Source organism: Canis lupus, chromosome 14 (assembly GCF_003254725.2).
Source record: "Canis lupus dingo isolate Sandy chromosome 14, ASM325472v2, whole genome shotgun sequence".
NCBI lineage: Eukaryota > Metazoa > Chordata > Mammalia > Carnivora > Canidae > Canis > Canis lupus.
Genome location: NC_064256.1, coordinates 51,567,382 through 51,590,018, shown reverse-complemented (window position 1 = coordinate 51,590,018; position 22,637 = coordinate 51,567,382). Strand labels below are relative to the sequence as shown.

At 38.6% G+C, this 22,637-nt stretch overlaps 1 protein-coding gene across 8 annotated transcripts in view; it reads left to right on the top strand.

Annotated features, from left to right (window-relative positions):
- The window catches only part of DOCK4 (dedicator of cytokinesis 4), a 410,170-nt gene that overhangs the window by 168,882 nt on the left and 218,651 nt on the right, over nucleotides 1-22,637 (top strand). For all 8 annotated transcript variants that reach the window (XM_049093429.1, XM_049093431.1, XM_049093430.1 and 5 more), the window contains exons 2-4: nucleotides 14,722-14,805; nucleotides 17,018-17,058; nucleotides 19,050-19,105. In XM_049093429.1, coding sequence (XP_048949386.1) covers nucleotides 14,722-14,805; nucleotides 17,018-17,058; nucleotides 19,050-19,105 — 181 coding nt within the window. The remainder of the gene's footprint in view (nucleotides 1-14,721; nucleotides 14,806-17,017; nucleotides 17,059-19,049; nucleotides 19,106-22,637) is intronic.

The following is a 22,637-nucleotide window of genomic DNA, read 5'->3' as shown; positions in this document are numbered from 1 at the left end:
TATTTATGATAGTCCCAGAGAGAGAGAGAGAGAGGCAGAGACACAGGCAGAGGGAGAAGCAGGCTCCATGCACCGGGAGCCCGATGTGGGATTCGATCCCGGGTCTCCAGGATCGCGCCCTGGGCCAAAGGCAGGCGCCAAACCGCTGCGCCACCCAGGGATCCCTCACCAATGCTTTATAAGGGATAACTAACATACCGCTGTCACCAGAGGCTATGAAACAAGATACTTTTCATTGTAGTCGCTAATAAAAGAAGAAATACACCATCTTCTCATATATACTTTTCATGGATGTGTAACTGATTCTAGTGCTGCTTAGGAATTTGAGATCCTAATTCTTCTAATTTTGTTAAATGGAATTATTTTTAAATTCCCACACACCAGTGGAAGAACACACACCGTGGTCATTTTAATTTTGTGTGTTAAGGTTATTTTGTGCTGTTTGAGATTATCTTCTGAAAAAACAAATTTTCTGTGTTGCTTGAAATTTTTTTCTCTTTTTCTAATCTTATTATATTTGGGCACTTGTTATTTTACTCTGCACTGGCTAGAATATTAAAGGCAGTCACTTTGTACGTAAGCCCCAAGGGCATTCACGTTGTCAGATTTAGTTCATGACCAGACTGAGTCACCTCCGGTAATACTCAGGAAAATAAAAACAAATGCAAAATTATCATTCAGACTAAGGAATTGCAATAGATGGATTGTTTCTAATTAACATATTGTGAAATAAATGACTGGTTTTGGCTCTAACACCAGACCTGTTGTCTGTTTTTGAAGATATTTTGGAAACTTAGCTAGTTTATTTGGCGAGTTCCATTGTATAAGGAGAAAGAATAAATATTTACAAAGACTTTTAACCCCAGCTGAGCACAGTGATTTCTGATTTTTATTTATAAAAAAAAAAGAGAGAGAGATACTTGTGTGGGAGGAATGTGGCCGAGGGGGGTGGGTGTCAGAGTTTTAAGAACTTTCTTCTAAAAAGTGCCACATTTTGCTAACAAAGAATCCAGATTTCAGTTATTATAGACAACATCTGGGATCAATAGCTGAAATTCATAGTGAGAAGAAAGGCTTGGGAAGCAGTTGCTTCATTACTTGATAAAATTGGAAGAGGCACTATCCCCAGAGAAACTTGGTGCCCTCTAAAAACCCTGAGGAAGGATTTAAAAGTTCATTTATAATTGATAAGTGCTGAATTGGTAATGTTCATTTTTATCCTGGTTCCCTGATTTGGCCATTATAGTTTCATGAGTTTGCCTTAACTTGTCATTAAAATCTCAAAGATAAACTGGCAGCATTTCTTTTTAATATCTTTTAATTTTAAAAATAGTAATTGAGGGGGAACAGAAAGGCTTCATAGAGAATTTATAAAGTAGAAATAATAGGGTTAGATGAATTTCTTGGATAAAATGAGCTACATGAATACCAGGTTTACAAGTACCCTGTATATATGCTGTGATCGTTCCTATAAGGTTCTTCTGGTCATACCACTTTGCAAATCTGGGCTGGGCTGGGTACCTACTAGATCGTAGACTATATGGGCATGTGTTCTCTCAGCTTCCACTGGTCAGGTGGCTCTTGTGTCCGCACTGGGTATTGGGATGGGAGTGGAGTTGAAAGAGAGAGGTGTTCTTATTGTAAGTATGTTCCTCTGGGGAGAAAGGAAGAAGAGCAAGATGTCTTCATAATTATGCAGTTTCTATTGGGGGCATTGAGCAGTGTGGTTGGCTTACGAGGTCGTGGCAAGGTGAGGTATGGTGGCCCTCTTTGGGATGGAGGTTTTCCAGGAGACCAGGATGAGAAGCATCCTATCAGGAAGGAGTTAGCCCATTGTCTCTCCACATTGGCCAGTACCTCTCCACCACGCCCAAAGTATATCCTTGACAAAAGTCTCTCTCATCCCCTAATTTTCAATGCATGTGAAATTATTGTTTAAGCTGCTTAATTGATTAAGTAGGCTATTATGTGGTAGCTTGAGGTTCTACTTATTGATTCTAAATAACCAAATTTATAAAATGTAAGTCACCTGCAAATTAGAGATTCACTGTAGTTTGTAAGTCATTGTCTCATTTTAAGTGAGATTTTAGTAATCAGTTCTAATACAGCATGTGAAGAATTAATAAATAATAGTAGCCAATGTAAACACCAGTAAAACCTAAGACTTTGGCTAAAAAGAAGTATTATGGCACAAAATGATTAGGAAGGTGTATTAATGTTCTCCAGAGAAATGGAACCAATAGGATTCTATATGATTTATTATATTTTACATATATATGACTTATTATAAGCAATTGGCTCTTGTGATTATGGAGGCAGAGAGGTTCCACAATGCAAGCTGGTGATAAAGTTCTGAGAACTAGAGGTCCTTGCGGAGGGCAGGAGAAGACTGATGTTCCAGCCTGGAGTCAGGCAGAGATGGAATTCTTCCTTCTACCTTTGTTCTTTTCAGGCCCTCAGTGGGTGGGATCATGCCCACCCACCTCAAGGAGAGCAATATGTTTTACTCAACCCACCAAATCAAAGGCTAATCTCTTCCAGAAACACCCTCACAGACACAATCAGAAATAATGTTTCATCTGAGTACCTGGAGTCCCAGTCAAGTTGACAAATTAGCCATCATAGAAGGCTAGATTTCTTCTGTAAAATAAAAGTAGAGAATTTTACCAAGGTTCCCTTATTAGGCACCAGTAAGTATGATAAAGACCCAAGAGTTTGATTCAGACCTGCACATGGCTACGGTTAATGACAGGACCCATCCGATTTTTCTTAAAAATGTTGAGTTGAAACTCAACTCAAAAACTGTTTTTGACCAAACACACACATGTGCGCATATACACACACATTCATTGGTTAAGGAAATGGACCTGAAGAGGTCATGGGATATACTGAAAACTGAGCAAAAAAGTGAAACTTTTTCACTTTCTGAAACAAGTGAAGGTTAAGGTTTTATTTTGTTTAATATGAGATCATCTCAAGGTTGCCTCTGGTAGCAGTGGTGTTAATTTTATGCCTTATGCATAAAAAATCAAGCCTACACTCAGGATATTGTGCCCACTTCAAAAAGGGTCCATTGTATTTTTTGACTGCAATTAAGATAATTCATCTGTGTCTGGGTAACCCTATGAAAAAACATCAGAGTTAAATGGCTAAGGTTGCAGGCAAGAATCATCAATGAATGCTATAAAATATGATGAAAAACAGTATATTTGCATAGTTTCAAAGATACTTGTTAATTACAAGGGAAAAAATAGTAAGTCTGTGGTGGGAAAACTGCCTTAACCAAGTGATCAAGGTTAACATCACCAGCAGTGATACATATTGCCATTGTATACCTCCTGATAAGGTACACTGGGCAGGGCATATGGTCACTTCCTTGGTATCCTTGCCAAATTTGCCTATCCTACATTGAATCATGAGGAAATATCAGACCTAATTTAGAGGCATTGTACAAAATAACTTATTATTAAGTATTCTTAAAAGCCTCAGACAAAGGCTGAGATATCGTCATATGGGAGGAGACTAATGGGATATAACATGAAATGTAATGTGGAATTCTGGTTTGGATCCTTAACCAGAAAAAAGACATCATTTGGACAGTTGGAGAAATTCACATATTGATCTGTTGAATAGTTAATAGTATTATATCAACATTAACATCCTGGTTTTGGTAAGCGTGCTGTATTTAAGATCTTGATATTCGATGATGGGAAATGACGGATGTATCAATTTTGATGTTTCTTGTAAATCTAAAATTATTTCAAAATGAGAAATTAACAAAATAGACGGTGGATTCTCTTTTTTTTTCACATAAGAAGAAACAGAACTGTGTAAGTGTGTCAGTTTTGTGTAATTTTACAAGTCACTTGGGGAAGGGCACCTGGCTGGCTCAGTCGGTGGAGCATGTGACTCTTGGGGCTGTGTGTTCGAGCCCCACATTGGGAGTAGAGATTATTTAAAAATAAAAATCTTAAAAAAAAAAAAAAGTTACTGGGGATAGAAAAATAACTGTATTTCATAGGAACCAAAAAGTATAAGAAACATTCCTTCTTGTGATTTATGAACTCAACGAAGTGGTGCCAAAGCGTTGTCTTCACTGTGCTTCCAGTGCCCACCATGGAGCTGGCATATACAAGAAGGTGGCCATTGGCTGAATAAGTCAGTGAACGAATTGTACACCTTGGTGATTTCATTACATTGTATGTTCAGCAGATACTTTTTGAGTACCTGTTGGGTGTCATACATTGTCATACAATGTCATACATTGTGCTGGGTGTTGGAAATGAAAAGTTGCTGCAAAACTAGAGGGGATGAGTGTTAACAGAAGGATGTATAACTGGAGGGGTATGGGGGCGGGGGAGTAAGCCTTCCTTGAAGAGGATGCTTAAGTGTTTTTAAAGAACACCTGGTGGGGAAAGGCAACAAGAATCCAGAATCCCAAGTAGTGTGAAAAGCATTTGCTCAGACCCATGAGAGGTCTGTTGTGACCATTGAATGTGGTTTATAAAGGGAAGATTGCACAAGTGTGTAGTAACCGGATTTTGGAAAACAAAAAAAAAAAAAAAAAAAAACAACAAAAAAAACAACCTTTGGACTTGGCTTTATTCCTCCATTGAACTGTTCACTGGCTCCCTGTTTTCTAAAGAAATTTTGACTGGTTTTCAGCAGCCGAAACCACTTAGAACTAGTGTTTGTTCAAAATTGGAAACTGGCTTAGTTCTCAGAGCAGGAGGGAGGGTAATAAATAGGAATGTAGAGTTTGCTTCTCTTCGCATGGGAGTTATGCAAGTTGCAGGTGACAGACCAGCAGACTTCTTGAGAAGTCAACATTGGGAATGGAAGTCAAACTTCAAAGTGGAAAAAGAAAAGCCTGTGGAAACAAAACTAGAAATATGCATGCTTCACTGTGGGGGGGAATGAATGACCAGAGATGGGACAGGGCCGAATAATAGTTTGCTTTGGACAAAAGGTTAGAGGAGAGGAGAGGAAGCCAGGCTCTCCCCACTTGGGGGCAGCCTGGAGGTCATTCCGCCGTGGTGCAGAAGGCACAGATGCTGGGGCTCAGGTGTGCCCTTCAGTTCTCCTGCCCTGTCTTGTGACTGAGTGTTTAGTCCTTGGAGAGAGAAATCAGGGGGAAGGAAAGGCAAGGGAAGACATAACAGATTTTTTTTTCTCTTCCCTTATAGCAAAAAAACTAAAACTAAAAAAATGTCAGGAAACTTAATCCTGTGTTTCAGAAATTCTCCTAAATTGCATAATTTTCATATTAACTGCCTCACATTGGAAAAAAAAAAGCACATTATGGATATGCATAGATAATATGCGATATATATACACATGTATATATGTGCATATATACATCCTATATATATCATCTATCTACACCAAATATTTGGTGGTAGATTTAATGTTTCCTTGGAAAATGGTGTTTTGCTTCTTAGTGGAAATTCTTCACTTGGATCCAGGCAAAGCAATGACTGTTTCCTGTCACTTCATTCCACTCTGTGACACGAAGGCTGTCTTGTGATTTTTTTTGATCCTGATGCCCCTTTCCCTCAGATAAACCCTCTTGAGGTGGAGTGAACGCTTGAAGCTGCATCTCCTTCCTGTCCTGTCTCTGCATTTTAGGAAGATGCCTCTTTACTCTTTTACGTTCCTTATCAATCTCAGTTGCCAAAGATTTCCGTTTTATCAGCTTTTCCTCCCCCCTCTCTCGAATGGCTGAGCCTGAATCTAAGTTTAACTTGTTAATAATGATTTCCAAGAAGCTGTAATAACAGAAAGTTTTTGACTTACTGTTGTAAATGTGTTTTTGCCTGAGACAGACTCAGGTCCAGACACCAAGTTTCTGGTTAGCAATGATGGTAAAAATATAATATCCTATATATCCTATATTTCCTTACATTTTATAGGCTCATAAATCCCATTCTCCTACATTTGTGTGATCCTCGTGACATGTCTGTGAGCAAGGCCAGGTAGGTGATGTCATCCCAGAAGAGTAAATGGAAGGACCCAGGTTCATAAGCAGTGGAGCTGAGCCCCAGGCCTCCTCTCTCTCTTCAACTTTGTCTCCCTTTCCTAAGTGCTGGGATGCTTTTGAGATAATTGTTTAAACTTTGTCTCTTCCCTCCTCTTGGCGGGCACTTGGCCAAAACCATAACCTTTCTATCATATTAAGTTGTTTTTAAAAGTACAGATAGGCGGATGCAATAATTAGTTCAGAGCTTTATTGTTTGACCTTCAGTTATTCTTGTAGCCACTTAGGCAAATGCCTTTGCTTTTGTAGCGTTAAAACCAAGGTGAAGAATATGTTTGTGACTCTGGAGAATAAAAGTGGTTCGTTTACTGCCACGGCAACAGTATCTTCCGATGAATCTTAATGTGGAATAATTCCCTCCTGATATCGTTGATTTGTTTCCTTGTTTGCCTCTCTTCTCTTCATTTTCTCTCTCTCTAAAATGGGAATAGAAACATTTACATCATAGAAGATTAGAAATAATACATAAAGAATTTAGCAAAACCCTTAACACAAAGTAGCCATGCAATAAGATTGCTTTCCTTCTCCCTTAGAAACAAATTTTGCAAGAAATAAATTTTGAGTGGTTAAAGCTTTAATGCTGGTAGCAGGTTGGGCTCTCCAGAAAGCAGACTCTGGGCTGGAGATGAGCTTGCTGGGTGTTTATCAGGGAGTGCTCTAGGGCTCCACACGCATGGAGGGCAGTGGAAGGAAGCAGGGCGGGGCAGAGGGAGAAGACCTGTGAGGCAGGGCCAGTGACAGCCTTGGTCACTTGAGCTAAAATGACCCTTCAGAATTATACCAAGTGGTAGCAGGAGGATCTGACCCTCTTACTCCCACCCAGTCTGTCACCACATGCAAGCCACCCTGGGAGGAAAGCATGACCTTGGGGAAAGCAGCTCTCTTCAGCTGAGATAATTCCAGAAGGGGGCTGACAGCCAAGGGCCACCTGCCCTGATTCTCTCAGCAGCTGGGAGAATAAGTCATGCATTTCTGAAGAGGAAGCTTGGTGTCGCAGCAGCCACCACAGACTTGATGTTTACCTGGAGTCCAAATGGCAGTGGTTCAAGCAGAATGAAGTTCTGCAGTTCCTGATAGAATTATCCTCGTAACAGTCAAGGACAGCAATACATTTTCAGGTGATTCGTGTGAGATGTCAGAACTGAATATATTTTACTCGGTACGCTTTTGGTTTTTCAGTCAGTTGGGCCAGAAGGGAGTCTCAAGACTGATGAATGGTAAACGAATGGAATCCTGCTTGTAAGTGAGCCTACGCGTGGGCCCCTCAGCTGTGCCTGCAAGGTGTATGGGGCCCGTGGGCACGGGCCACCTCCAGGATGAGTCAGATCCCAAACTCCTGGCAAGTCGCAGAGGATAAGAAGAAGGAGCACAGCATTTCTTTCATTTTCTTAGTTCATTTTCAGCATCAGAGCGACATTCAGGAGCTACCATTCCATCTCCCCCCCCTTACATTCTTCTTTTCTTTTCATTTTTCTCTCTGGTCCCACATTTCTTTCTTTCTTTTTTTCTTTCTTTCTTTCCTCCTCTTTCTTTCTTTCTTTCTTTCTTTCTTTCTTTCTTTCTTTCTTTCTTTCTTTCTTTCTTTCTTCTTCCTTTTTTTTTTTTTTTTTTTTAGATTTATTTATTTATTAGAAAGAGAGAGTGAGAGAAAGAGAGAGCATGAGCAGGGTGGGGAGAGGGAGAAGCAGGTTCCCTGCTGAGCGGGAAGCCAATCGTGGGGCTCCATCCCAGGACCCTGGCACCATGACCTGAGCTGAAGACAGACATTAACCCACTGAGCCACCCAGGCACCACCCCCTCCCACATTTCATCTCAATTTTTTTCTTGAGTCTTTCTGAGCCATCTGCTTGCACAGTCCTGCTGTCATACTGATAGCCAGCCTGAAATCCCGTGGGGTTAGGAAAGACCACTTCCTCCTAACTTGTGGAGGGAAAAGAGAGAAGAGGACCTGGGAGAAAGACAGTTCTGTCCTGTACTAGTGATGGTACCAACAGAAATCCTCAAGCGACCTCTGTCTGCCCTCAAGCCCTATTCCAGGCAGCTATAAAGAAAGAAGAGTCTTTGATTAGATTAGTATCTTGGTTTTCCCTACCGTATTGTATCTTTGCCTACAGGAGGATTTTGTGCATGTGCAAAGGAGGTGACCCCTTGTTCTCTTCCACAGTTCACCATTTCATCAAATAAAGCCCCAGGAAAGACTTCCTCATTAAGCTTATTTCCCTCTTCTGTTTCCTCCAGTCCTTATCCAGGACCTTCAGAAATCCTACCTCTTTCTCCACTTATCCATTTGTGCTCCCCCAGCCACCAATGGCACTCAAAACTGATAAACCTAAATGTAGATCCATCTATGACCAGCCAGAGATGAACAATGTGAAATGTGAAATGAATGCGGACACAGGCAAGAACCAGTTTTAAATGGGCTCTCAGGAAGAGTTTTCTTAGCATGCCTCTATGGTCAACACCTGCTTCATCATTGTCTTCTAACTGTCCCTGCTGTGCCTCAAGATTTTACAACTGCTCACATCAACATGTTTATTTGGTTTCTGGTGCAGTCATAGCACGCTTTTTGTGGAGCAAAACAGCAGTTTCATTTTTGTATTAAATAGAATTCTGTGGACTAATTCCAGAATTAGAGAACAATAGAACCATGTTCTGTATTGTAAGTAGTCAGCCCACAAGTGACCTTTCAGACCACAACCTGTTCATGAGTTGGAGATCCTATTATTAGAAAGATGAAGCCAAAACTCTGACTTTGAGAGATGAGTTTCCTTCTTTTGTGCCACAAGTGACAAAGCATTTTCATTATTTTTATTTTTATTTTATTTTTTACAGTATGTTCCATTCATCTTAGATTGTCAGCCCATAAAGGGCAAGGGCAGGCTTTGCCGGGCTTGAATTGAATTATAGTGGACAGAATTGCATAAATATTATTTTGACAATGATGCTGCACAACTTGTTATTGTCTGCACTGTAGAGCTCCATAGTTGACTTAGAGTAGGTTTTTTTTAAACATTGGTTTTCTAGTTTTGCTTTTAAAAGTCATAGAACTCTATGATGGAGTGTCTCTGTACTGCTTAAAAGTTTTAAAATGTGAATTTGTTGCTTGTATGAACAAATAGTGTCATTGAAACTGAGGTATGAGTCCCTACTTCACAGAACAACTTTGCTTTCTTTTTACCTTCTTCATAGAAGATATGTCTGAGTCTATATGAGGATGTTTCTCACAGCCATTAATTTTAAATAAATGGGCAATAGGTACTAAACTGATTATCATATAAAGTAATAACATTATGAGTGATAATAGCTATTGATAAGATTTTCAAGATGATTATGCTCTACATTGAACATGTTGACCTTACCTATATATTCTTAAAGAATTGATTATAACTTTGGTTATATGATGTTAATCCAAATAAATTTTTTTTTACATAATAGCAAGTGAGGAGAGATGAACACAATACCATACAGTAGTTTATATATGCTGTTTAAAATTATACTCTCAAGGTTTATGACTGAAACAATAGCATTGGACCTTTACATTTTCGGTTCTGTGAAGAGTTCATTCTCAGTGATCTATCTATACTAAAATTGTTCAATTTATAAGAAAAAAAGGATCAAGACATGTGTGTCATGTTCAGTAGGCCCCAATATTATTAGGGGAAAGACGCCTCTGGAAAGTATACGCTGAAGACTTTTGTAGAAAGATATAACTTCATTAGAATAACCGGGGACAAAGTAGATTTTCAACTATTTGTTAAAAAGACGTGTTTTATGCAAAAATGCCTGAAGGATCTTAAAGGGATTTAGTTAGAAAGTTGTATCCACAATGGAATCTAAAAATAACATGTAGTACATTTGATGAAAATGCAAATTGAGGCTTTGTGAATGCCTGTGTTATCTCCTGAATCTTTGCTTTGCTAAACCAGTTTGCTTACTTTATGATATATCACACACTACCACTAATAAACAAGAGCCAATCCATTTTTCAAATCTTTTGCTTTTTTGCCCAGAACTGCCTTTCTCTTTCATAACCTGAAGCATAAATAATATAGCATTCATCCATCCATTGACAAGTTTAGTACACTGCAAGGTGGAGTTACTTGTGTAAGTCAAAGATTGAAAATGGCTTACCATTTTAGAGGGTAAAGTTCAAAGTCATGCCTGAACTATGTCTTGAAAAAGCTTCATACCCTAATGTGATCTGCAGTTCAATGCTTGCCCCTCAGTGTTCTCGGCTAAAAGAGGTGACCCTAACATTCTGTGAATCTCTAAAACCTGGATGCCATTTTTAAGTGGCTTCATGTATCCCATGTGTGTGTTCATTCTCTGTTCATGTACTCAGACACTCATATACTGAGTCTTGAAGGTGAATTAGAAATAGTTCATGTTCTTAAGTAGACAGAGATGAATAAAGTAGTAGAATACCATATGGTGCCTTATCCTATTGAAGGTGTGGTCAGAGTCCCTTTGGAGCACGGATGAGAGAGTAATTGATTACACTTGAAGCAAGGATGAGGAAAGGAAAAAGGGTAGCATCAGGAAATCAAAAGAGCTAACCGTGGAGCTAGAACTTAAACGAAGACTCCTTGGCAGTTCCCCGCGTAGAAGGGATGGCATAGGTAACCCCCCAAAAGGGAATAATATGTATAAAGGCACTGAGGCCTGCAAAAAAGATCTTGATACAGTTTGGGGTATGGCTGAGCACAGGGCACCCTGTCTACCTCCTTTGTTTTGTAGAGGAGGCACCTGAAGCCCAATGGGATTGAAGAACTTACTAGCATGCTCTTATTAGTTTTCAAATATTACGTAGCTGAAGAGTAAAATCAGAATTCATCCATATAGACTACTTAGATAAGAAATGAGATGATACACAGATAAAACCCAGACAAAGTGTCATCCCACTTTCAGCAACTCCTATGAAAGCGTGAGTTTTGACAGATAATATAATTTGGATCTTGAAATTTTAAGTACCCTCTAAAAATAGTATTTGCAATAATAAGGAAGCTTCTTGTTTAAGATCAGAGTGTTTAGCAGTAATGACCACACCCTCATTCATTCCCTCAGTGATTATTTACTGAACTCAGATTGAGTACCAAGGTCAGTACTGAATTGGGTATACAATGGGGAGCTAAAACCAGCACAATCCTTACATTTGTGGAAATTTGCACAAATAAGGATTGTGATTCAGTAGTCTGTTGCTACGAGTGCACGTAGTTGGGATGAGTGAACGTGCATCAAGGAAGGCTGCCCTAGAAGTGACTGACCCCTGAACTCATATCTGTAGGATGAAAATGGCCTAACTTGGTAAGGAGTGAAAGGAACAGTCTTTGCAAGAGGTCAGCCACGTGTAAAGTCCAGCGTATGAGGGAATAGATACCAAAGTATTGACAGAAGGTCTCTGTAACTGGAGTACAGAAAGTCAGAGTCAAGGAGTACAGGATGGTACCAGAGAGAAGGGCAGGACTGTATGGGCTGTGGTACTGATCTCTTTATCATTCTCAGAGCTCTAATATATTTAGGAGGAGGATGACATCATCACATGTGCATTTTGAAATGACCACTTTAACTGTCATGTGAAAAAAGGATTGGAAAGGGTCCTGAGTATCTAAACATGGACCTGTTAGGAGTCCACAGGAGAGGGCCAGTCAGTGTGGGGAGTGGCAGGAGTGGAAATGTTGAGAGAGGGTGCCTCCAGGAGGTGTTTCAGAGATAAGATGATTGCGACATGGTGTTGGATTGTATATGTGGATGAGAGGGCTAGTTCATGACCCCCGGGTTCTTGACCTTACCAGTCAATGGACAGTGCTAACATTCGATAGAACTGGGAACAGTGGAGGAGGATCTGGTTTGGAGACACCTAAGGATTGTATGAACTAAATGGCAGCATTAAATAAGAGGAAAGCAGCCTGATCAAGCTCTTGTCCAGCACGGCACGATCTATTTAATCATCTTTTAGTACAAAAGAAATAGAAATCTAATGGAAGGAATATAAAAATCTTCCTGAAGCTACATACAGAAACAGAAAAACACACACAGAAAACAACAACAAACCCCACAAAACCTTAGGCCAAACGCGACGGAATCAAAGGTAACTAGTGGCATCATGGACCTTGTGCTGAGGAAAGACAACCAGGGAGACATCCGAGAAGGCTTCCCAGTGGCCCTGTAGAGCGATACAGAGAAATCCACCTAGTAATAGCAGGATAAAGCAGGACTGGCAATAGACTACAATTTTAGACTAACATTTCAGATTAGGTGATTGGAAGAGAAAATATCTTAGATTTGGTTAGAGAATGAGGGGAGATGATGGGTTTAGCTGGAAGTATACTAAGTTTTGGGTCCTTAGACATCTGAACAGGGATACACAATTGGCAAGTCTGTGTCAGATTCTCAGGGGCACAGATCAGACCTGGAGAGGGACTTGGCAAGCCATCTGTCAACAGGTGATGCTAGAAGTCTTGAAACTCTTTCCAAAGAGGAAGAATGAATATATATGATAGAAAAGGAAAAGTCCAGTTTAAATAACTGAGGTATTTATGAAATGACTAGAACGTTCCTGAGTGTAGTAAGTTATTTCCAGTAGGCACCTTAATTAAGCCTCCAGTATCTTTTGCAGTTCTTTTACTGTTACCCCCATTTGCTTGATGAGGTGATGCAGATTTTGAGAAGTATCTTGACTATAGTCATGCAGCTAATAACTGCTAAAATCTGGGCTCTCCTTTCATGTCTCATGATGACGCTGTTGTCCTGCACCTCAGCCTTTATGCTTCAGCATCTTGGGCATAGAATGCTAGGTGACACCAACATTTAAGGAGAGGGCTAAGAAGAGAAGGTCTACAGAGGAAGGCTGGGGAGTGTGAGAGATGAGGTTCAAACGAAGGTGAACTTCTGAAAGCAATATGCTCGTGGTCGCAGTGAGGGGATAGTGACTTCATTAGTGTGGTTTCAGAGCACATGGAAGGCTGTGTTGAGTGGGCTGGAGCATGAAGGGGGGAGGAAGAAATGAAGTCCATGGATGGTACCACTGTGTTCAAGAAGGTGATGGGGGCTGGGAGAGAACATGCAGTCTGGGAATTACAAAGCCATTTGTGAGTGGTGAGAGCTATAGAGAGAGCCGTGTTGGGTAGTCTGTGCTCTCAAATCTTGAAGCGGTGCAGCGTGGAACCACTAGGGTCGTGAAGAGTCTAGATAACTTCATGAATGTAGAAAGGCGATTCTGGGTGCAGGCTTGCTCTGAAGTCTTTTAAATTCTAATCAGTCTACTGACTGTCCAGCTGTGATCTCTTGTAAGAAGAGGTCTCTGAAAGTTGTTTAAGATAATCTGTCAAGATATACAGACCCTGGATTATTTTTTGAGTGAACATCTCCTAGCACGTCAATATGAGGTCATAGGGTATTTAGGTTGGAAAATGACATCACGGATTAATGCTTGTCTAAAACGTTCTAACTTGGTTACTCTACAGTTATTTTCATCCATCTCATGTACTGTGGGTTATGCTTTCTGTCTTGCATTTTGATCTCTACTGTTAATTTTGTTTTGAGATTATGAAAGGGCTTTAGACCTCTTGTAAAAGCCCATTACTTACCGGCATGTCCTGATTTTTGACAGATTCATGTGTTTCTTCAAGCTTTTAAAATACGTTCTCAACAGTAGCCATGATTTATTTGGGGGTTTGGGGTTGTATCTGAATCTTACTATGTGAGACAGAGTTATAGAATTCACTCTCAAAATTTTGGTCTTTTAAAAATCACTCAGTCAAAGCTTTTACTATCATTTTTCAAACGTGAATGGAAAGTTGATTACAGTGCACTGTATTGAGCGGGAGATGTTTCTTCTTTTTTCATGTAGTGAGGTGCATTTTTGTTATTTCTCCATCCTCATCTCCTTTTTGACTCAGGCATTACTCTCCCGGGGAGAATCACTGTGCTTCATTCTCTCTGTAACTCTCTGAGGTATCCGGAGATAACTAACCTATACACACTTTCTTTCTGGCTTTAACATCCTCGCCCTGCCCAGCCCTGTGAAATGTTTCAGAAACCAGTCAGTCCATAACCACTAGGTAAGGCTAAATGGTGACACCCTACTCTCCCCTGGACATACGTGCCCTATTCCGAGAGAGTTGGGGCATGTGGGAATTGTCAGAGTGGGTGTATATTTAATCCTAGGGGCGGAGCTTAGTCAAGACTAAATAAAATGTTACTCTTAATTACTACTCAAGGTGACCGCTTTTATGCCACATACGTGGCCAAGCCCTGGGGACATACTAGTAAGCAAATAAATGCAGCCTCTTCTCTTGAGCTTACAGTCTAAGAGAAAAGAAATCTCCTACAAGCAACATAATAGGAAGGTAGATGAAGCTGAACAGCGAGTAGGATATGTATTCCTCATTTGTTATTGAACACATTTATTGAGGAACTACTGTGGGCAAGGGGTCTGGATGCAGAGTGAATATAGCAGTATACAAGAGTGGCACAGAGCTCTTCGGGAAATAACATTGTCACATAGGTTATTGAGTGATACTCTGCAAAAACATATAAAAGTTAAATATGACAGCAGGTTTTAGCTCTCAAAGTATACTTCCTCTTTGCATTCGTTTTTCTAGTCAGTGACATTTAATAGCAAGCAGTATAACTGGCTATAACGGATATGATTATCTTCATATATTCTATAACATTTCTTACAGTTATTGCCAGTTTTCGAGGAACTGTCCCATATGGCCTGTCACTGGAAATTGGAGATACAGTTCAGATCCTGGAGAAGTGTGATGGTAAGTGGGCTAGTGCTGATTGTTCAAGGTTGTATAACCAACCTCATCACCATTGGACAGTTCATAGTGTTTGCAAATTCTGTCCTTCTGTTAATTTCTGGGATTTTTCCAGTGGTCACAGTGATCCATTTTTGACAAAGCTTATTTCTTGCAGATTCAATGTTTGGCTTATGGAAAAGCATCATTTGCTATTTTTAAGCTGATATATTTTTCCTGATATTATTTCCTTATATTCACTAGATGCCAACATATAAAGCAGTTGAGGCTACTGTATTTGAGGGGATTCATGACTCAGTTCCAAACTAGAAGGTCTTTCTCAGGATCTCAGGGGTCTAATAGGTCCCCCAGGACAGGAAGAAACAGATCCAGAGCAGAAATGGCTTCTCCAAGGTTAAGTAACCAGATGCCTTGGAGAAGACTCCTGCCAAGGCCAACTCTGCTGTAGTTCTGCAGTCTTCTTCCCTGCCACCCCCAAACTTGAACTAAAGTTATTCAATGCATATGAAATGTTAGTGGAATATATTGTAAGGGCCTTATGATTATTAATTTATACTGCATGTAACTCATTAAATCAAAATACTTAACATGTTCTCAAATGTTTCCAGTCCTGTTCCACAAGACATGCTTAAGCTCTCATATTTAAAAAGATCCCAGTTGAAATGACTGCTCTTTTTTTATTCTCGTTAAGATGACCACATTTTAAATATCCATTTTTCTCCTGAAATGTTGTGCTTAATAGGATTTATAATATGATAACATTCTGTCGTAGCAAGATTTATTAAACTGTGTTCCTCCAAACAGAACTCTTAAAATTACTTAGAACCTGGCATTAAATGGTGATGGTACATGGACATTTATTCTGTGCCCTGTAAATGAGATCTCTAAAAGTATAATCAGGTCTTTCATGTTATTGTCAGATGCATTTTGTCTATTTTTACCCTGTATACAGATAAATATCAAATCTGTTTTGAATTGGTGCATGAAAATGGGCTCCATGGCTAATGGGAGCTGTTTTGTAACCTAAAAACCTTCCCCTGCAATATAATTGAACAGAGACCTCCTTTTAAGACTTTAGCAGTTCTCAAAAAGTTGTGGTTTCTGTTAGAGTAATTATTTAAGAATAGATATATTTCTTGGATGTGTCTTTAAGGGATTTTTAAATCCTGAGATAGTTTCTGTTCAATTCATTTTGCTTTTCTTCAGACTGATTTTAAAGCTGTTAGGTATGACATTTTACAATATATCTTTCTAAAAAAATTTAAAAGGAACAGAGTATTGAAATATAAAGTTCAAATATTTTGTTTTAAAAATTCAATTAATAAAAAAAATAATTCAACAGAATATTTGTTACATGGTAACTTCTTACCAATAAACAAAATCGTTCTATACTTGAAGAAACTGTAAGTTGAAAATAATACATTTAGAGGGAGTATATATTTACCATTTATTTTCATATATATATATACCCTGTACTTGTTTTAAGGTATAAAAAGGTAAGTTCCTCTTTCAGGATAGTGCTGAAAATTTGATTCAGAATTGCTTGGAGGTTAAGCCATAGGCATTCCACAGAATAAACATTAAGGTGAGCTCAGGTGGTAGGACATTTTGCTGATAAGAGTGCCAATCACTTTCCTTGATAGGTGATACCTGATTTTCCTCTTATGCTATCAGACTGATCCTAAACCTAGATGATGGGCTGAAGGATGTGCAAATTCACTCTATGACTGTTGGCTGAGCCCTATTCTTTGGTGATAGGGTCTGGGCCTTGTAGTCAGGCAAAGAGAAATTGGAAACTTATTAAATCTTGTGCAGATTCTTGAATTTCCCTGAGACGTAATGTAGCCTTTTATAAAATGTGGAGAAACCATGCTCATGTCAATTAACTTGCCCAAAATAAAATAGTCTGATAAGTAGCAAAGCCAGAATTTAAGCCCAATGCTATTCCAAACCCTGTACTTCCATTATGCATGTTTCTATTTTTCATATAGATTTCCATTACAATTTTTTAAATGGTTTCTTAATAGAATGCTTAAACTATTAGTCACTTGAGCTATAGTCTAGCCCAATCCAACCCCCATTTTATTCATACACAGAATATTTACTGGTAGGGTAAAATTCCGTCAGTAAAGGACAGATTGATTTGTAATAATTTCTTTTCTTTAAAATATTATAATGGTTTATCAAAATAATGACCATGATTATTTCTCCACAGGCTGGTACAGAGGATTTGCCTTAAAAAACCCAAATGTCAAGGTAATAAAAAATATTACTCATAATCATAATTATGGGATTTTTTAAAAAAAGTTATTTTATTCATTTTACAATTGAAATTACAGTTGGGACTCTTAAAGTGCCAAATGGCAATACAGATTTTCATAATTTTGGGAATTCCTTTGAACTTGGATTATCGTTAAGACATGCTACTCAAATGATAATCCTAGGTAGCTCTTGCAGTTTGTGCTGAGAAGACCTTAATAAGCTCATTATATTATAAACAAAATCTTTTTGAAGTGTTAGTTTAGCAGAGAGTGAAATTAAAATTCAAGCAGGGGAAATAGATATTCCAAAAGAAAAATTGAATAGAGGTGTTAAGATTTCTGTGGTATCATTTGTAAAAGAGTGATGTGGAGAAACACGTTTATTTCAGCAGCCTAGTAAGATTCCCTTCTGGGTTTGGGCAGGTGAAACATGGGGAAGCCGTGTTACAAAGAGCTCCCTGTTCCTACGATTCCAGACAGAAACTAAGACTCACTATCCTTTATATGTTTATATACATCCTCAGAAATTATAGTAAGGAGGTAGTATGATTTTTATTTTACCTTTCGTTTGTATACTTTATGACTTTGACACTAATCCTTACTATTTTCTGTGTTTGTCTACTTTATTCTAATCTCTCCAACTTTCATCCACACTTCCCAGGTTCTATAATACTCTCTTGCGTGTCATGTTCATTTCTTGGTTTAATTCTGGCTTTATTAGGATTGTAGATAAGAAAATGTATCATTTCTTACTCTCAAAATACAGTATAAGCTAAGTTCTTCTACCTGCCTTTCTCCTTAAATATACCTTTTTCTGGATCACCTAGCTATGTTTAATAACTGTATTTCATTTATTTTTGGTCATTCTAAAGGAGAGGCTGAGGGACAAAAGACTATAGAAATTTATTTTTTTAAATACTTTAGCTCTCATTTAAAGTTATTTTTGAACATCTGCAAGGCACATGCCAATGTAGCTTCAGTATTTAATTATTCATTTAGAGTAATTTTGAAAAAAATTTATTTTGACTTATTTCTGCCCCTCTTCTAACCTCAAATTCTGACTTTTTAAAAATTATAATTAACTCTGTTGGTTAATCTTACCATATTGAGTTAGTGTAAATTTTGAAGAAAATATTTTTAACACGTATATCTATTTACTACTATTGTTTGTACAGAATTTGCTTATTAAATTTTATGTTATCCTTGGATCCACAATGGTGATAATATATTCAAATGACATTTGCTTTCCTAAATATTTAATTGAATTTGTCATGTGATGATACATCAAAAATCATTCAGAAGATATTGTCATTTAATGGACAATAAAATTGATGCTAATGTTTTTTTATGTTGTTTCTTTCAACTTCCCATTTAGAACAAAGGAACAATTTCCTTGTCCTGTCTTTTGTCTACAATAAAAAGCTTTGAGCTAGCATGCTGTCTTTTGTTTAATTTTTGTTCCATCACAATGCAGCCTGGTGATTAATTGCTACTATGTTTTCATCAAAGTTCTTCCGCTAACACATAGTGTATGTATTGTCTCCCAATTCATTGTGGTATTTTGTTTTTAGTGTATATTTTAAAATAGACACGAGTGTTTTAGAAGAAAATGAACAACTACCAAAACAAACAAAAACTAATGTAATATTAAAGAAACTATGCAATACTAAAAAAAATTCTTATTTGGTATAACATGCTTTCTATTCTATGCAGAATTCCTGAAAATTTAGAAATTTTGTTTTATAAAGAAAATACTTCTAAGTGAGATTTAATTTGTTTTATTATATTTACTTTAGAGAATCCCTGAATTTGTCAACTAATGAATAGCAGAAAATAAGAGGAATGGATCCAGTGTGGTAGAGATGTTGTTTTTCCCTGTTCCCAGTACTGTTATGGTTGTATGACTGTGTTTTATACGTATAACTTGTGAAAACACCCCCGCCTTATCAGTCACCTAGCACCATAACCTCATGTTTTCTCCTGCAGGGTATCTTTCCTTCCAGCTACGTTCACTTGAAAAATGCCTGTGTGAAGAACAAAGGGTAAGAAATGAGTTTTATTAATAGTGAGGGGATTTTCACAGAACCATTGCTTATTCGAGAAATTGAAAGGCTTAGTAGTTGTCTTGAAAAATGAACTACAGGAGATCATGCTATTGTCTGTGTGGTTTGATAAAGGTGGATTACACTAAGGCAGTTGGTGGAGAAAATGTAATACCCTGCATCTGTGTGTGCTAGACCAGAGGGGAATCTAGGGCCTCAGAGGTCTTTCATTGTCCACAAATCATGGAATCAGCCTAATCTTAAGGAGAAGGGGTTGGTTCTTTTTGGTTTCCTGCTATATAGAGAAGCATGGCAGTCAACCCATGGAGTGCTGAGTCATGTCTCAAACCCCAGGCATTTCCTAGATTTACCACTGATTATAAGCAGCCAAGCCTGACTGTTTTTTCCTAATTGGGGATAATACCATATTCTTGTGTGACCACTTCACAAAGCCACTCTTCTATTTTAGGGAATGGTATTTCTGTACTTGGTTTGGTTGAGCTCATTGATCACCTAAGATTTCTTATACATTTAAAAAGTTTTTCCAGTCTATTTCCAAAAGGACTTAAAGTCGTTGTCAGGATAACAGATCATTCAAATAAAATACCATAGTATAAAACAGTAGAACTTGCTTATTTTAGTGGTTGTCATGAGCAGAAAGTTATAAGTAGGCCATGGATTTGGACCCAAACATTCACTGCCAGTGTCACAACAAATATGCACTAGATCACTGAATGATTGTCATTTTATGACAAAAGGAAGAATACAGATTCAGCCTTAAAAATTACATTTTGGGATGCCTGGGTGGCTCAGCAGTTGAGCGTCTGCCTTCAGCTTAGGGCATGATTCCAGAGTTCTGGGATCGAGTCCCACATCAGGCTTCCTGCATAGAGCCTGCTTCTCCCTCTGCCTGTGTCTCTGCCTCTTTCTCTGTGTCTCTCATGAATAAATAAATAAAATCTGGGGCAGCCCTGGTGGCTCAGTGGTGTAGCGCTGCCTTAGGCCCAGAGCGTGATCCTGGAGACCCGGGATCGAGTCCCATGTCGGGCTCCCTTCATGGAGCCTGTTTCTCCCTCTGCCTGCGTCTCTGCCTCTCTCTCTCTGTCTCTCATGAATAAGTAAATAAACTCTTAATAAATAAATAAATACATACATACATAAAATCCATAAAATCTTTTTTAAAAAAATTACATTTTACTTCAAATAAAAAAAAATTTATTTGAATTACTAAAGCACTTTTTTTTTTTTTTTAAAGATTTTTATTTATTTATTCATGAGAGACACAGGGGGAGAGAAAGGCAGAGACACAGGCAGAGGGAGAAGCAGGCTCCTTGCTGGGAGCCCGATGCGGGACTCAATCCAGGGACCCCAGTATTATGTATGCTCTGGGCCAAAGGTAGGCGCTAAACCACTGAGCCACCCAGGGATTCCCCCTAAAGCACATTTTAAATCATAGTAAATGAGATCTTTAAACTTGAATTTTACCAAAGAAGTTCCAAGTCATGCTATTTAAATGGATGATTCTTATATCCACTGTCTATAAAGGTAAAGTATTAATCTTAATTCATTGAAATAACTTCTGCAGGTGGGTGAGCATCTGTGGTATAAGTACCTTGAGAGTTACCTATATGGATAAATCTCTAGGAGATCTTATACTGTATGTCATTCAATACTGCTTGAAGCAATATTACCATCATTAGTAGTAGCCATAGTAATTATTTAAAATAGTAGATTAAAAACATGATAATTCTAATATGAATAATTACCACTGCTGCTACTGTTTTAATCAGTGTGTGTCCTTTGGGAATGTCGCACCAGAAATGAGTCAAGCTTGGAGTCCTCCCGCCAGGCTTACTTTGCACTGTCTAGCTCCCCTCAAGCAAACCAGAGGAAACTCTAGCAGTTGCTTGGGCCATAGGCTCACTCTTTGTTCTGAGCTTTCTGCTCTAGTGATCCGGGCTGGACAATATGGAAACCCCAAGCTCTCTACCCCGATCCTTAAAATATCCACTTGGGTTGACCCATGCAGTCAGTTCTCTTTGCTGCCTGTGCCCCAAGCCCAGCCCTACCCCTTTAACTATGCAGAGCAAAGGGATGATCAGCCCCCACCATACACTCTGACCAAGGGAAGTAGAGAATGCTAGCAAAGATAATGTCAAGCATCGTTCTACCCCATGGAAGTCCTACCTCAGAGCAGATTGGGGTGGGGCATTATCAAAACAAGTGCCTTCTTTTATTTATTTTTGTCCCAGGGAGAAACTACAGACCTGGCCCCCTTCCCTGAGTCTGAGGAAGTTTAAGTAAGGATAAAGTGTTCTCAGAATTTAGTTGTGTAAGTTTAAGACTTGGTTGTGGGTTCTTCATGTGACACAGGGCATAATGAGCATTAAGTAGCAGGAGAACGTTGTGGGGAGAATACAAATTTATTTTCTTAACAAGAAAAAAGTTATTGGAATTAATTGAGACTCCAGATTCTAGGACCATTAACTGGAAGAAAATCTTGAGCCTGAAAACATTTGAGAACACACATTACCAGATGATTGCTTTCCCAAAGAGGAACTTCTTTGGATTTTGACATTAACCTCTCTTATTTTAAGATCAGCAGCCTGATGGCTGCTGCAAAGTGTATCTCGGAAGGATGAAGTAGCTGCAAAGTGTATCAGAATAACTGAACAAAATGTAATTTCAGGGGCCACTACTTACAACTATTTGAACATCAACTTTGGTTTTGGTGTAATTAAGAGGAAACAGCTGGCTTGCCGAAAACGGTGATTTTGTAAAGCTTCTTAAAAATTTACATTTTGGTTGAACAAACACCAAATCAACTTCTCACAGACTGAATTGCCTTTTTCTTCATTCCTGGGTCTTCGGAGCAATGTTGGGCTGATGGGGGTCCTTAAATTAAGTGATGGTTTATGAACAACGAGGCCACTTCTCTAGTGTTTAATTGCTGCTTGAGGTCATGCCACTTTTTAAATGTTAAGTAGGTTGTCGAGTTGTCCTGGAAATTCATTATTCCCTTTTTGACCTTACATCTGATCATTTTATAATCTCTGTCTCCAAATATTCATCATTTAAATTGCAACAGCTGCTTCAAAAGCAAAATAAAGGCGCTACCATTTGAAAATGTCACACGTAGACTTGATGTAAGGATCTGTATATGTCGCAGTTCATATACTACTGTTTACTTTTATTTCTAGTTTTGAATCCCACTTTCACATTTTCAGCTGTGTTTCAGCTCTAGAAAGAAGGGAAATATTCACAGAGCACGCATTTTAGCAGCAGTATGAAATGAGGAAATGAGGCTCTGTTGGTGAAGATTTTTCGTTCTCTTACTCGCTGTCAAGAAGACTTTACAAAAGACAATTATACACCCTTTGGATATAACATCACAAAGGAGCTACAGAGCAGTTATTAGCCTCATGCTAAGAAGTAATTTTCCCTTGATCATCTAGACAACCTGGTTCAGTGTCTAAAATGCTGTTACCTTGTACATATTAGATGTTGTCCTTGAAAAAAATACATACTCAAA